The sequence below is a fragment of the Schistocerca nitens genome, chromosome 8 (genome assembly GCF_023898315.1).
Source record: "Schistocerca nitens isolate TAMUIC-IGC-003100 chromosome 8, iqSchNite1.1, whole genome shotgun sequence".
Taxonomy (NCBI): domain Eukaryota; kingdom Metazoa; phylum Arthropoda; class Insecta; order Orthoptera; family Acrididae; genus Schistocerca; species Schistocerca nitens.
In genome coordinates this window covers 342241869-342256182 of record NC_064621.1, presented here as the reverse complement: position 1 = coordinate 342256182, position 14314 = coordinate 342241869, and the positions used below count along the sequence as shown (strand labels likewise).

Here is a 14314-nt window from a genome sequence, read left to right as displayed (position 1 = left end):
ACTCTTCACCGAAAGGGATATCCGATGTAAGAGACTTTAATTTAAATCAATTTCGATTCGGCGAGTTTAATTGTTCGCGCTGCCTACTGCCGATTTGGATTTACAGACCGTTGGCAGCCACCAAACTTTGCTTAACGGCCGATCGACTTCACCCGATCCGCAGAACATGAATGAAGCAATTCCAATCAGGCTTTTGAAACTTGCAACGGCTTCAGTTAAATAAATTTCCAAATACTTCCTCTCATCTGAATCGAGCACTGCCACTTGCAAGCACTCGTCAGTATTAGGCTACCTCGTTATTTTTCCGACCGTTTTACACTCTTCCTGCTGGATAAGGAATGTTAAACTTTATTTGGTTATAGTAATTTAATATTCTAACAGCATATTATGTTTCTTTCATCAGAGGATTGATTATATTTTCAATTTAATAACATGAGGGACCAAGTTACCAATATAACTTTGGGCGTCAACAATGCAATACTTACATGCTGGAAGGTTTTATCATAAATGTTAAACAAGACGTTATAGAATTGGAGAACTTATGTGCTTTCCTCCATCATACTTGTGAAGTTATTTACAACGCCTGTTGCACAGGGAACCTATGATGTAGCGAGAATTCTTAAGCAGTTCATTAGCAGGGATGAGAGAGCTCGATAACTGACAGAAAAATCTTGAGACAGATGAGGGATCGAATCCCAAACTTTTGTCCCTACAGTCCGATACACATGCACTGAACCATCTATACTGAACCATCTATTCCTTTTTTCTGTTTTGTTTTCATTAAATGTAGTTAGTTGAGAGCACTGTAGGTGCATAGGGCAACAACGATTAAACTACAAACGTGACCGCGAATGGCAGCTGCAAGAAATGGGAAGTCGTGTATAAAATACAATGTTTATGTTTATTTGAGTCAATGTATAGATGAGTATTTATATTTTTTAACAATTAACAAATGTACTTATATGAATCACTTCCTTCTACAAAATTTGCGATTACACAATGTTTATGAACAATCCTAGGAAATTGAAATAGCTTCCTAAATGACTGACTGAACTGCTCACATTACGTCAACCACTGAGATGCTTTATCTAGGTACACTATTACTAACCAGCTTTGTAACCTGTATTCGTAACACGCCTCCTTAATTTCCTTGCATTTCCTGGCTCAAAATCTCATAAGGCGAGATCAGATGATTGTGTAAAAGCGACGAACATGTCACAAAATTTGGTGTTTTCTCATTTGTCTAAATGGGTTCGTCCGTTGTAAGAGTAGAAGCCTTGACCAGAAAGTCCAGAGCAGAAATTTTGAAAAAAATTTCTCATTCGGCGGTTGTCTGGGTACGGTTTCGGAAGGTCGCTTCTCCCTTCTGTGGGAGCCAAAAAACTAAGATTCTTTCAGTTGATCTAAGTAGTAAAATATGGAAGTGGGTGGTGATCACTGAAATCTTGTCAGTGAGTGTGGAAGTTGCTAATAGGGCAGTCTAGACTTCGTATTCGATTTATAGGGGACAATGCTGTTGCCACTTACTAAATTATTTGTTTTGCTAAATCTGGCAACATATATATGGAAACCAAAAAAATGCGAATGGAAACCACACCTCGACTATCGGATAAAACAACACCTATATGTTTGATGAAATCAATCACTGTAGACAATAAGCAAAACGCTGATATTTAAAGATAAACAGACCCTGTTAATAAATCAGTAAATTAGTTGAGATTACATAATGCCGAACGACCTACATTTAACTTCTACACCGCAGATACTCTTGTGGGGAATGTTTTCGAGCAAAGGTAGACATATCGTTGCACCAACGAGAGTCCTGTAAGGGTGACAAAGGTGAGGCAGATTCGGCGTCTTTATACCACATGGTGATGTTGGAGATGGGTTTCAGCCTCCAGTAGACTGCTGCAACACTCCCGCTCATAATAATTCCTGACGACGTGTTAAAACGGTGGCGCTTTATCTGGGACGTTCTTATCCATCTACGTCAAATGTATTGACAGCAAAAGTGCAACGAGACTTTAGGTGATAAGTGCCTGGAACTGAATGTGGTAACATTATCTTTATGCTTTTGACAAAATTAGCTGGAAATTGTTTATGCTTGTTGATTACGTAAGCTCACGGCATGCCCGTTTCACGTATGTGCCATTATTAAATGTTCCTGTTGACATTATATGTATATATCATTTTATTCTAGGTCTATGTAATAGTACAACCAGATTTTATCTGATATTACACTTACATCTAGATAGTGTGACATCTGCAAATCGTCTTGGAACGTAGCTTTTTTGTGACCTATGTTGTTAACATAGGTCACGTATTTACTTTCTGTTAAACGATAGTGGTACAAATTCGTGTTAATTTTTGCAGTTGTCAAATGACAGATCGCTCCAATTATGCTTTATGTTGACAACTAAATTATATGTTAGGTAGTCAGAGATGTAGTCTATTAGTTTTGTTTTCTATTATGTCAATAGAGTTTTCCAGGTAATTTTACATTTAGATCCATCTGTTCGTTTGGGCTGTTATTCGAATATTCATTTGTGTGTCCATAAATTTCCAGTTCTTTCAAAATGTTCGTGGTGTCACCTTTTGGAACCCTATGTAGAATTTTCATAGAGTTTCGATTACGTTCTCTCTAGGATTTTCATTTTTTAAATGAAATTAAAAACTTCATTCGTTGTTTTCACATAAACAGACGGCATTCATTGTTCTGTACCTGAAAAAGCACTTTCTGCTAAATATGCAGGCCTGGAGCACGTGAATAAATCAGTGGCACTAACAGTAAAATTTCTGAAGGCACAATGTTATTTGCAACCGTTTTCAATGGAATTGAAAAAGAAGTGGGGAGACTTCCTATATTACCGCAAAGTACGTTGGTTATGCCAAGGGGCATGACTAGAATGATTTTTCGATTTCAGACTCGGTATTGTTGAATTTATGAAGGAAAAAGGAGTGCAGGAACGATAATTACTACATGCGTAATCGATTGTAGACACGGAAGTGGACTTGACTGCACACTGTCCACAGTAAGACGTCGAGAGGTAACTTCTTTCAGAATTGCTGGGGATGCTTTTAAAAAGAAAATCGCGTTGCAGAAAGGACTCATTCTGATAGTCCAGTTCCCTAAGCTCACTGACAGAGGACGTCTGCAATGCTTTCCACAAAAAGAGTTTCGAAGTCTCCAAAATCAGATAGCAAAAGTGCTACAATATTTCAATCGACATATTTATGTGAAATATCTTTTTTCGATTATGAAACTAAATAAATCACGATTACGTGGAAAATTGAGTGCTAAACTTCGTGAAATTTTTTGCTTCACTCTCTATGCCGACAGTTCGCACAAGATAAAAATTGTATTATGTCTCCATTGCGCAAAAAGTAATTAAGTAATACTGAAAATTTGTTTTGTTTGTGACCTATGTTATTGAGTAATGTGAAATATAAAACCATAAAGTACACAGTGCGACTGCGCTGCCATTTAAATGCGGGGCGTTTGCCTCCTCAATCCCGCCTTCCTCTTCCTCCTCTTCCACGCACTCGGACAGCGTGGCGTGTAACGCTGAGGGAAATGTGAAGCGAGGCTGAGTGCTATAGAACTCATCCCTAGCTACACCCTGTGAGCCGAAATCTTGGCTTCCCCTGTCCTAAACGAACAGACGGAAATAATTATAAAACTTGCAAAAATTTCTTGACACAATAGAAAAAAAGGAATAAAGACAACATAATAAACAAAGAATAGATATCATTAAGAACGCATATCTACATAATGCGCAATATCTTTGACAAAAGTAATCCCTGAATACATAGGAAATAAGAGGGGGCCCCTTCACTAAGTAATGCAGCACAGTATTTTCTCGGGGAATTTTGGCAGAAAAAAATTGGAACTTGTGAAACATAGTGGAATATTTCCACTTCAGCCCCTTTAATTTCATGAACTTCCGACAGGTGACGATGCTTTACGTAGCCTTCAAAATGGCCTCTGTATGGGAGGTGCATTCCAAGCAGAGAGCTATCACTGAGTGTCTTTTGACAGAAAACCGGAGTATCACAGATATTCATAGGTGCTTTTGGCATGTCAGTGAAGACCTGGCAGTGAACAAAAGCAGGGTGAGTCGTTGCTTGAGGTTTCTGTCATTACAGCAACAAGGCCGTGCAAACCTGTTTTATCTCCCATGTGCCAGACAGCCACACACATGTGTGACTCCTGCAATTTTGGAACGTACGGAAACTTTCATTCGAGATGATGGACAGATCACAATCAAACACCTCTTTGAACAACTGAACATCTCATTTGGTAGTGCTGACATATGCGCCCACAAGTTGAGGTACTCGAAAGTGTGGCTTTCTCGTCATTTAACAGAACATCATGAAGAGCAACGAAGGACCATCTGTATGAGGCTGTCTGTGACAATGTTTTGTCGAACGTCATCACAGGCGATGAAACATGGATTCATCAGTTCGAATCGGAAACAAAACGGCAATCTGTAGAGTGGTGTCGCATCACCTCTCCTCCGAAGAGAACGTTCAAATCTACACCTTCAACCGGTGAAGTAATGGAGGCGGGCTTCTGCGGTTCTGATGGGGTTGTTCTGTTTGACGTCCTGCCTCATGATGCAACGATCAACTCGCAAGTGTGTGGTGCTACCCTCAGGAAACTGAAGACAGGGCATCAAGCGTGTTCGTTGACATAATCATGCAAACCAACTTCTCGTTCTCACATGACAGTGCAAGGCCTCACTGATGTTTGCGTCCCTGAGGTTTCTTACAAAACTTCATTGGACTGTTCCTTCGCATCCACACTCCATCGCGGAACTCGCACCTTCCGGCTTCCATCTGTTTGGCACAATGACGAATGCACTCCGCAGGAAGCACTAGACGATGGAGATGTTATTGATGCAGCAAGACGCTGGCTGCGACGTCGATCAGCATGGTGGTAGCTTGCGGGCATACGGGTTCTCCCAGTAACGTGGCGTAAGGTCGTCGCATTTAGCGGAGATTTTGTTGAAAATCAAGGTTTTACAGCCAAAAGAGTGTGGAATAGTATGGCGTGTTAAACCAACCTGCTCTAATAAGAAGTGTTGCATTACTTGTTGAACGCCATTCGTAATTTACTTGTAAACACAGGATAGCATTGAACGATCTGCACTTTACAACTGCCAAAAACCGTTAGGAATTTTTACTATTTTTCTGTAGAGAGTAAATACGCGACGTATGTTAACAACATAGTACAAAAAAGAACTTACGTTCCAAGATGATTTGTGGGCGTCACTACATCTAGACGTAAGTATTAAATACTCGTAAGATAAAATCTCATTATACTATTACATAGACATAAGAGAAGAAAATATATAAACGTAATGTTCACAGGAACACTTGATAATGGATCATATGTCGAATCAAGCTTATTATGAACTTATGTAATCAACAAGAAATAAAAAAAATTACAGGTAATTTTGTCAAAGGACATGTCACATTATGACCTTTTGCAAGCTGTGTGCCCAGCACAGAAGATTGTGGCAACGGTTGGCCTCAACTACCTGCAACTGCTGAAACACTAAAAGGAGAATGGGAGTGACACAGCAGTATTCCGTAGTTTTATGACATCAGAGTGACTGGTCCGCAGTTAGCCTCGGACTTCAAAAATTAGGTCCCCTTCCAAATTCTGAGAAAGGCTGGCACAAATAATCAAAAAATATCTTCGTACTTCAGTTGTTTCCCATTCTGCATAGAGCCAACCGACGCAGAGGAGGGCGTTTTCTGTGTCAAAATGCCTATTTGAAGAAGGAATTTTCAAATTATCAGAAAATTCTAACGGTTATTGCCATTTCGGAGAAACTGCTAAGTTCTCCCATGATTGTCTCATCTTTAGATTCTGTGATACTGATCCGCAGCATGTAAGGCTGTGGTTGTCTCTTTGTTGTCCAATTTCTTTTTTAGGATCAAATGAGCGTATAAAGTTATGCAGACATAGACATAAAATTAATACAAAAAATTAAATACACCACAGTGTTAGCTGAAACGAGGAGACCAGTATTCTGTAGGAATATTTATTTTATTTTAATTAGTTGGGGCCTCCTTCTTCGCTATTTCACTTCGCTTATATACATCTTAGCATGTAATGAGGCGGCGTGTGGTGAAGCGAGCTTGAGTTGGTGTGTAACACGTACTGTTGGTTTATTCCTTCTTAGGGTACAAAATTCTGATACACGCTGGTCTGCTAGTACCTCTAATATAGACACCACAGGGAATTTAATAATCAATAAGGTTACTTAACAATTCGCCGAGCACAGCATACCTCCTTACATATTATGTCTAGAACTTTGCTACCACCAATTTTTCTCGAGGTTCGAGGCTTTATTGTGAAATACTTACAAATAATTTACTATTAAAAGTATTCTTCATCGTGGTGCAGTGGTCTGAGTAGCGTGACAGTAAACTCACGTTAATGTTTCGGTCGCCAAATTCGTCTAAACTGACTCAGAACACATGTGACACTATTTGGGGGCTGCTCCGCGTCTGCAAACCACCTGCTCGTAATTTACGGCAAATGTATGCATAATTTGTCCGAAGAAATTTGGAACCCGCAAACTTGTTGATACCAATAAAGGACTAGTTGAATCCAAGTCACGCATATTCGCAGCTGTATTACATTCCAAAAGTGGACTAACAGTATGTCGGAAAGGTGGCTATAATGCTGTGGCTAATCAGTGTAGATTATAAGTGACTGGTATAAACTCAAAAACACACTACTTCTCTGCCATTAATTTCGTCAACGATCTAGGGTCACATGATATCCGTTCACCATTTCTGCACCACCTAAAGCGCTGCAAGGCGACTCATGTTGTTTGAGCGACTGACTAGAATTTTGTCTTGATTGCTTACATCAGATAATTATATACGTTGAAAATAGTTCAAAATAGGATGTGGTTAGAAGCTGGATAACTAGAGTCCGCACAGAAATCTATATAAATGAAAATTAAGTACATCAACTGAGAATGGCTGGACCGATTTGCCTAATTTAAAGCAAAGGTCTGAATAAGGTTTTTTGGGAAAAAAAATTTGAAAAGTGTGCCTGGAAATTGGAAAATTCGGGAAACCCTAAAAGTGCAAACTTCTATGGGATTTCTGTGTGAACTCAAGACCATAACTCATGATTCGAACGATAAAGGTTTTTTGCTTCTTTTTGTTTCTGTTTTATTTTGTTTAGTTGGTTATTGTCCCGGAAATTCTTTTAAGAAAAACAATTCACGACAGTAAAAAAGGAAAGTCGGAAAATTCGGACAAACTGCAGAAATAATGATTTTTGTGTGCACTGACGACAGGAATAACACATTTGGTTGATTCTCTTTATGTTTTGTTCGGTATGCTCCCAGGCGGAAAGTATCTCAGTTTAACGCTTTCACTTGTAAAAAAATCTGGAAGATTTCGAGAAATACCTGGAAAAACGTATTATAGCCTAAATTAAAATAATGGCCATTGTCTTTTTCCTTTTGCGCTGTTTCGCTATCCATCCAACAAATGTTCTTATTTTATTTCTATTCCAATTCCAGTTTACTTCACTAATAAGTGCACAAATTTCATTTGATAGCTGATTGTGAAATTGTGAATCAAGCCGATAAGTTACCGAGTGACGAAAAATTGATTCAGTTGCTTATTTTTAGTTGACTTGTGATCGTGTTGTAATTTCATTGCAATCGTTTCATGAAATGAATTAGGTTTCATCGTTTTATCTCAAGCATAATTTCAAATTTACTTATGAAATATAATTAGCTTTGAAGCTAAAATGGTAATACAGTAACAACAAAGCGAATTAGTTGTCCATTTGCCGTTGAATAGTGGTTGTTTGCATAATACAGTCACGCAATTAAACAGAAGTGACACAGTTATATTGCGTTGCAATAAGGCCATGTAAGGGAACAATTCATGTCGCAGAATTCGCAGTTCTACAAAATGAACGAATTTTCGGTCTACTCGACCTGCACAGCAACACGAAGAGCATAATGAAAAACGTGATTTCAAATTTAATGAAATGCAACACTTGACTGACATGAAATTCTGTCTTAATTCAATTAAGGCTTCAATTTAGGAATAAAACCGCATGGTTCCACGTAAATCACATTCCAGTAACATCACATATTTCCAACATTTGGTGTGTTGTAATGTGGACAGAATTCATCTCACATGTAAAGTACTGGATTGATGTACTTCTAAATGTCCTACTCCTCCAAGTGATTGTCAGTGGCCACAATCATTAATAGATGCGATTATCATTGAAAAACAGTCTCTTTCTTATTTTTTTTCTTTGTTTACAGATTTTAAATAGTTTTTCGCAAATCAACAAATTGATCACAAACTTATTTTTTTTTTTTTAATTTGGACGGAACAACGTCTGTCAAGTCGGCTAGTAAATGAATGAATAAAACACAACTCTTTCTGTTTTGGGATTATAGTCTCGTGGAAATTTTTAAATGACATTGTATTCACCACTGACTGTATTATTTGTTATAACTTTCATGATTCCAATGTCGAGTTTAGATCATTTTCAAGGAATTAAAAATGCACTTTACAAGATTTTAAAATAAGCACAAATCCATTTTGAAGAGGTTTAATTCCTTTAGATACTGATAGTGTATGTTACGAATGGTGGCATCAGCTCACATCCTTCTTTATCATTTTATGTGTTGACAACAAATGTGTCTTCAGCGAATTTAACCACTTGAAAATCATCTAAGATCATAATTACTGTCATTGAAACTGTAACAAAATGATCATATGGCAATTTTGTCTTGAAGAACCGTCGTGGAGTCTTTCACTTGCTTGGTGCAAGTTTCTCTGTTTGATGCCACTTCAGTGGCTTGAAAGTCTTCATGACGATGACGAAATGAGATGTTTAAGACAGCGCAAACACTCATTCAGTGTTCAAAGCAAATCTCCAATCTACCTGGGACTCGAACCCATCACCTGGCAATCCAGAGGTAGTAGTGCTAAGAACTGGATGACAAGGACACTGATCACGAAAACTGACAACCGCCGGGAAAGTGGTGTGACCACATGCTCCTTCATATTCGTGTCCTGTGACGCCTGTCATGTGGGGATCACTCGGTTGTCGGTCGATATCACTGAGACCTGTTTGGACAGAGTTACACTACTAGCCATTAAAATTGCTGCACCAAGAAGAAATGCAGATGATAAACGGGTATTCATTGGACAAATATATTATACTAGACCATGACATGTGATTACGTTTTCACGCAATTTGGGTGCACAGATCCTGAGAAATCAGTACCCAGAACAACCAACTCTGGCCGTAATAACGGGCTTGATACGCCTGGGCATTGAGTCAAACAGAGCTTGGATGGCGTGTACAGGTACAGCTGCCCACGCAGCTTCAACACGATACCACAGCTCATCAAGAGTAGTGACTGGCGTATTGTGACGAGCCAGTTGCTCGGCCACCATTGACCAGACGTTTTCAATTGGTGAGAGATCTGGAGAATGTGCTACCTAGGGCAGCAGTCGAACATTTTCTGTATCCAGTAAGGCCCGTACAGGACTTGCAACATTCGGTCGTGCATTATCCTGTTGAAATGTAGGGTTCCACAGGGATCGAATTAAGGGTGGAGGCACGGGTCGTAGCACATCTGAAATGCAAGGTCCATTGTTCAAAGCGCCGTCAATGCGAACAAGGGTGACCGAGACGTGTAACCAATGGCACCCCATACCATCACGCCGCGTAATACGCCAGTATGGCGATGACGAATACACGCTTCCAGTGTGCGTTCACCGCGATGTCGCCAAACACGGATGCGACCATCATGATGCTGTAAACAGAACCTGGATTCATCCGAAAAAATGACGTTTTATAGTTCGTGCACTCAGGTTCGTTCAGTACACCATCGCAGGCGCTCCTGTCTGTGATGCAGCGTCAAGGGTAACCACAGTCATGGTCTCCTAGCTGAAAGTCCATGCTGCTGCAAACGTCGTCTAACTGTTTGTATCGTCTTGCAAACGTCCCCACCTGTTGACTCAGTAATCAAGACGTGGCTGCACGATCCGTTACAGCCATGCGGATAAGATGCCTGTCATCTCGACTGCTAGTGATACGAGGCCGCTGGGATCCAGCACGGCGTTCCGTACTACCCTCCTGAACCCACTGATTCCATATTCTGGTAACAGTCATTGGATTTCGACCAATGTGAGCAGCAATGTGGCGATACGATAAACTGCAATCGCGATAGGCTACAATCCGACCTTCATCAGAGTCGTAAACGTGATGGTACGCATTTCTCCTCCTTACACGAGGCATCACAACAAAGTTTCATCAGTCAACGCCGGTCAACTGCTGTTTGCGTATGAGAAATAGGTTGGAAACTTTCCTCATGTCAGCACGTTGTAGATGTCGCCACCGGCGCCAACCTTGTGTGAATGCTCGGAAAAGCTAATCATTTGCATATCACAGTATCATCTTCTTGTCGGTTAAATTTCGCGCCTGTAGCACGTCATCTTCGTGTTGTAGCAATTTTATTGGTCAGTAGTGTCGTTACGTGATGAAGACAGTACTGCTGATAGCGAATATGATGCAATTTAATCTGTAAAACAATTTTACTGCCCATCGCTGACCCGTCACCTGGTGCTGTGTGCCCGCAGGAAGCTGCCGCCGCTGCGCTGGCTGTCGGTGTGCTTCCCACGGCAGGCCGGCCGCGAAGGACGGCGCATCCGCTACGACACCACCTCCACCGTCACCGAGACGCTCACGCAGCCGTCGTCGCGACGCCGCACGTCCGCCTCCGTCGTCTTCCGGCCGCACGACGCCACCGTCTCCGTCAGGCTGCTGCCTGCCACTGGCCGCCGCTTCTCCAACTACGGCAACAGCGCCGCGAGTGCTACCAGTGTTGCCACGTCGGCCGTCTGACGCAGCTCGCAGCGGTTCCCCGCAGTGCACCGCTTCGCAACCACCACCACCGTAGTCTTCCGGCCATTCGACGCCGCTTCCGTGGCCAACACCATTCCCAGGATGCGTCGGCTTTCCACTTTCGGCAGCAGTGCTCGAAGCGACGACGGTGTTACGACGTCAGCCGTTTAACGAATATTACTGTTGAGCTGGTTAGCTCTGTGTTCTGGCCATCTGTCTTTCGTGTACCCCACTGTAACGTTTTTATGTTACTTGTGTGTGTCACATTATCTCCGGTCGTCACTAGCCACCAGCCATGCCAACAGCGGCCAACAAGGATGTGTCTTTTGTAATGGTGCTGTTGACAATGGTGACAGCGACTTCAGCAGGTCCAGAACGTCCTTTTCTGGAGTTAAATCCAACTTGTAAATAATCACCAAGTTTCTGTGTGCCTCCAGATTTGTAGGTACATTACATCATCACCACTGGAGTCCTACAACCTATATGGAACTCCTCCACATTTTGGGAGCTACACAGTGACTGCTCGCGACATTGGTCGAAAAATTGTATCAGTTAAAGATATCTCCACTGACTCATTATAACTCCTCCAACCTTGATGCTATATTATCTCACTGCTAATATCTATGCAGTGGAAGCTACATGTGTCCATTCACACTTCAGCAGTGGTATTCGTTGTTGCGAGACCGTTAGAACTGATCACCAAATTCACATGGACCACCTTAGTTCCTGTCCACATGTTGTACCTGCTGTTGCTTAGACCCAGTACGTTGTGATGCTGTTCCAGTCTCGATGAGAAGTGGACGCTGATATAAGGAACTTGGTCATTAACTTGCACCAAAAGATCCAGGAACTTAAGTCAATCGACTGATGAAGTGCCAAGTGAAGACTGAGTGTTTACCAGTGCAAAAACTCTTCTGAAAATATTTGTGAAATATTACAGATGTGCATTTATCTGTGACATGCCCACCGGTATGGACGAAATGTGGGCCAAAACATCTCTGATGTATCAGCTCATTCAGGCTGTTGATTCATCGTGACCAAGATGTCATTTGAAGTCTGTAATATATAAACTAGTCCAAATCGTATGGTGCACACGCACCCAGGCAGCACGCGCTATCACTGGAAATTTTCCCACCGTTGTAAATCGCAAATTTTTATCTATTTGTGAAACATACACTTGCTGCAAGAAACTTTATTCCTTGTAGTTTGGCTTGCAGTTAACAAATCTGCAGACGTGAGAACGCTTCTTATATATAAACTTGGAACATATTCGTCGTCTATTTCTCAAGTACTCACCAGTTAATGACAGTGAAATTTATAACCTCTGCTTCGATATTTGTTGAAAACTTTGCTGTACAACTCAATTACAGTTAGTGAAATCTAATGTGAATGACACTGTACTAAAGGGAAAAAGTTTGCAGGAGCTACGTATGGGAAAATAACAGACAACCTTCACTAGCTTGTATAGTCTAAGGAAACTGAGAATGCAATGTGTAGGAAAGTTACAGAACTGAGTTTTAATCTTTGTGTAAGATCTTGATAGGTGAAGAACGTTGGTGAGGTACTTGACAATCTGTAATTTGACAAAAAGAAAACTCTCATGTGTTGGTTGTCACATGCTTTGGTTCCTGTGATAATGTAGCGTTATTTTTCAGTTTGTATAAATTTTATCCGTTATTATGCTCCCAAAGACAGCACTTCACATATCAGATCATCGAATGTCGCTTGAACATTGCTTTTATAACATCTGTGTGACTGAAATCAAGACGTGATAAGTTGGAGATATCGTCTTACACTTTGGTGAAAGCATCCTTTCTTCTCTAACTAAACTCACTCCTGTACATCCGTCAAGTGTCCTTTGTAGAGGTCGGTCGTAATGGCTCCCGTTAGTATACACATTAGCTCATTGAGCAAGTACTAATATCCCCTTTTGATATTCATTGCTGGTGGATTATTGTTTATGACCTAGGACTGTAGAATCGTATCCTATCCTTTGATATTGTTCAAAAAATTACATATTCAACGAACACTCCATTACGGACGTGTTGACAGAGGTGTCAAATGAGATACTTTTGTCCCACTGTACGATGTTTACACGGCACGTGAGCTGAAACTCGCACTGGATGATAAATATTGAGTTGAAAGTTAGCACATCTTCTGAAAAAATATAACAAAAAATTAGCGATTTGGTATCTCAATATATTCTGTCAAGAACTCTGTGATTTCATTAAATAAAATACATAGTTTCTAAAAATTTAGTTTTTAATTAAGAAATCTGAAGACCGTGTTGTAGAGGAAAGAAGAAGGGATTCTGTCTACAGTGCATATCAAACGATGATGTCAATCTTGCTACTCATGAAGAGGAAACAAAAAATTAGTATGAACCATCAGAAAATATGTGCCATTTCGTTTGCTGTAACTTTTCAAGAACTTTCTTTCTAGTAGTGGTATCTTGTTTTATATTGTTCTTAAACTGTATTTTGGATCCTCAGTTTCTGAAAATTATATCGGAGCCAGCTTGCTCCCTCCGGGAATCGAAAGATTTATTTCTCTATAACGACAGAACTTTATGACGTCATTTTTCTGTAGCTTTTTATTCTACATAGGACAGTGCATATTTGTATTTTGGTGTGTGTACCATTAGCAGCACTTAGACTGCATGATATAGAAGCGATAGAACACGTACATGTACCGCACTTCATTCACAAGTTGAGCAGCTGAAATTTATGTCGAAGTGGTCGCGTACTGAACTCGGATATTTAAATACGATGGTTTGGGTTTCCACATATAATTGAGTAAAAATCGATAAGCATTATTTACTTTACGAATCTCTGTACATACCTCAGTCATACATTTTTCCTTCAAAATTACTACCATTTGAGTAATGGACACAATTTTGGAACAAATACGCACGTTTCGTTTTTGGCTGCTGACTATACTCCAGAATACAACACGTTGAAAAAAATAACAATCCAAGCAATGCGGTGCATCTTTTTAACTTTGTAAATACTGAAAATCAGTCTCCTAATTCCACTTCATCTCATTTGTGCTGATGGAATTTTCACACCTCTACCCACACCATCTGTAGCAGCCTCTGCTTACGTAAAGTGTTCCAATAGTATTAACTCTTTTGCGTCTCTAACTACCACTTTACGGATTAAACATTAAATTACATACGTTTTGTCTCCTTTTTGTAACTATAAAACAGAACTAATGTAAAAGCTGTAAACGAGCCCTATCGTTACAGTAATATGAGGATGGATTCACTCGCTCACTCACCCATAGTGTAGTATCCATATTTCTGGTCAGTTAAGCACTTCGATATTAAATGTTTTCAGTACGTAATTTGACGTAGTGTTAGACTGTCACATGTCTAGTACTCTCTCCACGCATCCT

General features: G+C 40.3%; 1 protein-coding gene across 1 annotated transcript in view; it reads left to right on the top strand.

Moving 5' to 3' along the window:
• Window positions 1-10918, top strand: part of LOC126199555 (cardioacceleratory peptide receptor-like) — a 385883-nt gene extending 374965 nt beyond the window's left edge. Inside the window, exon 8 of the mRNA XM_049936477.1 lies at window positions 10654-10918. Within this exon, the coding sequence (XP_049792434.1) occupies window positions 10654-10918 (265 nt within the window). The remainder of the gene's footprint in view (window positions 1-10653) is intronic.
• The last annotated feature ends 3396 nt before the right edge of the window (window positions 10919-14314 follow it).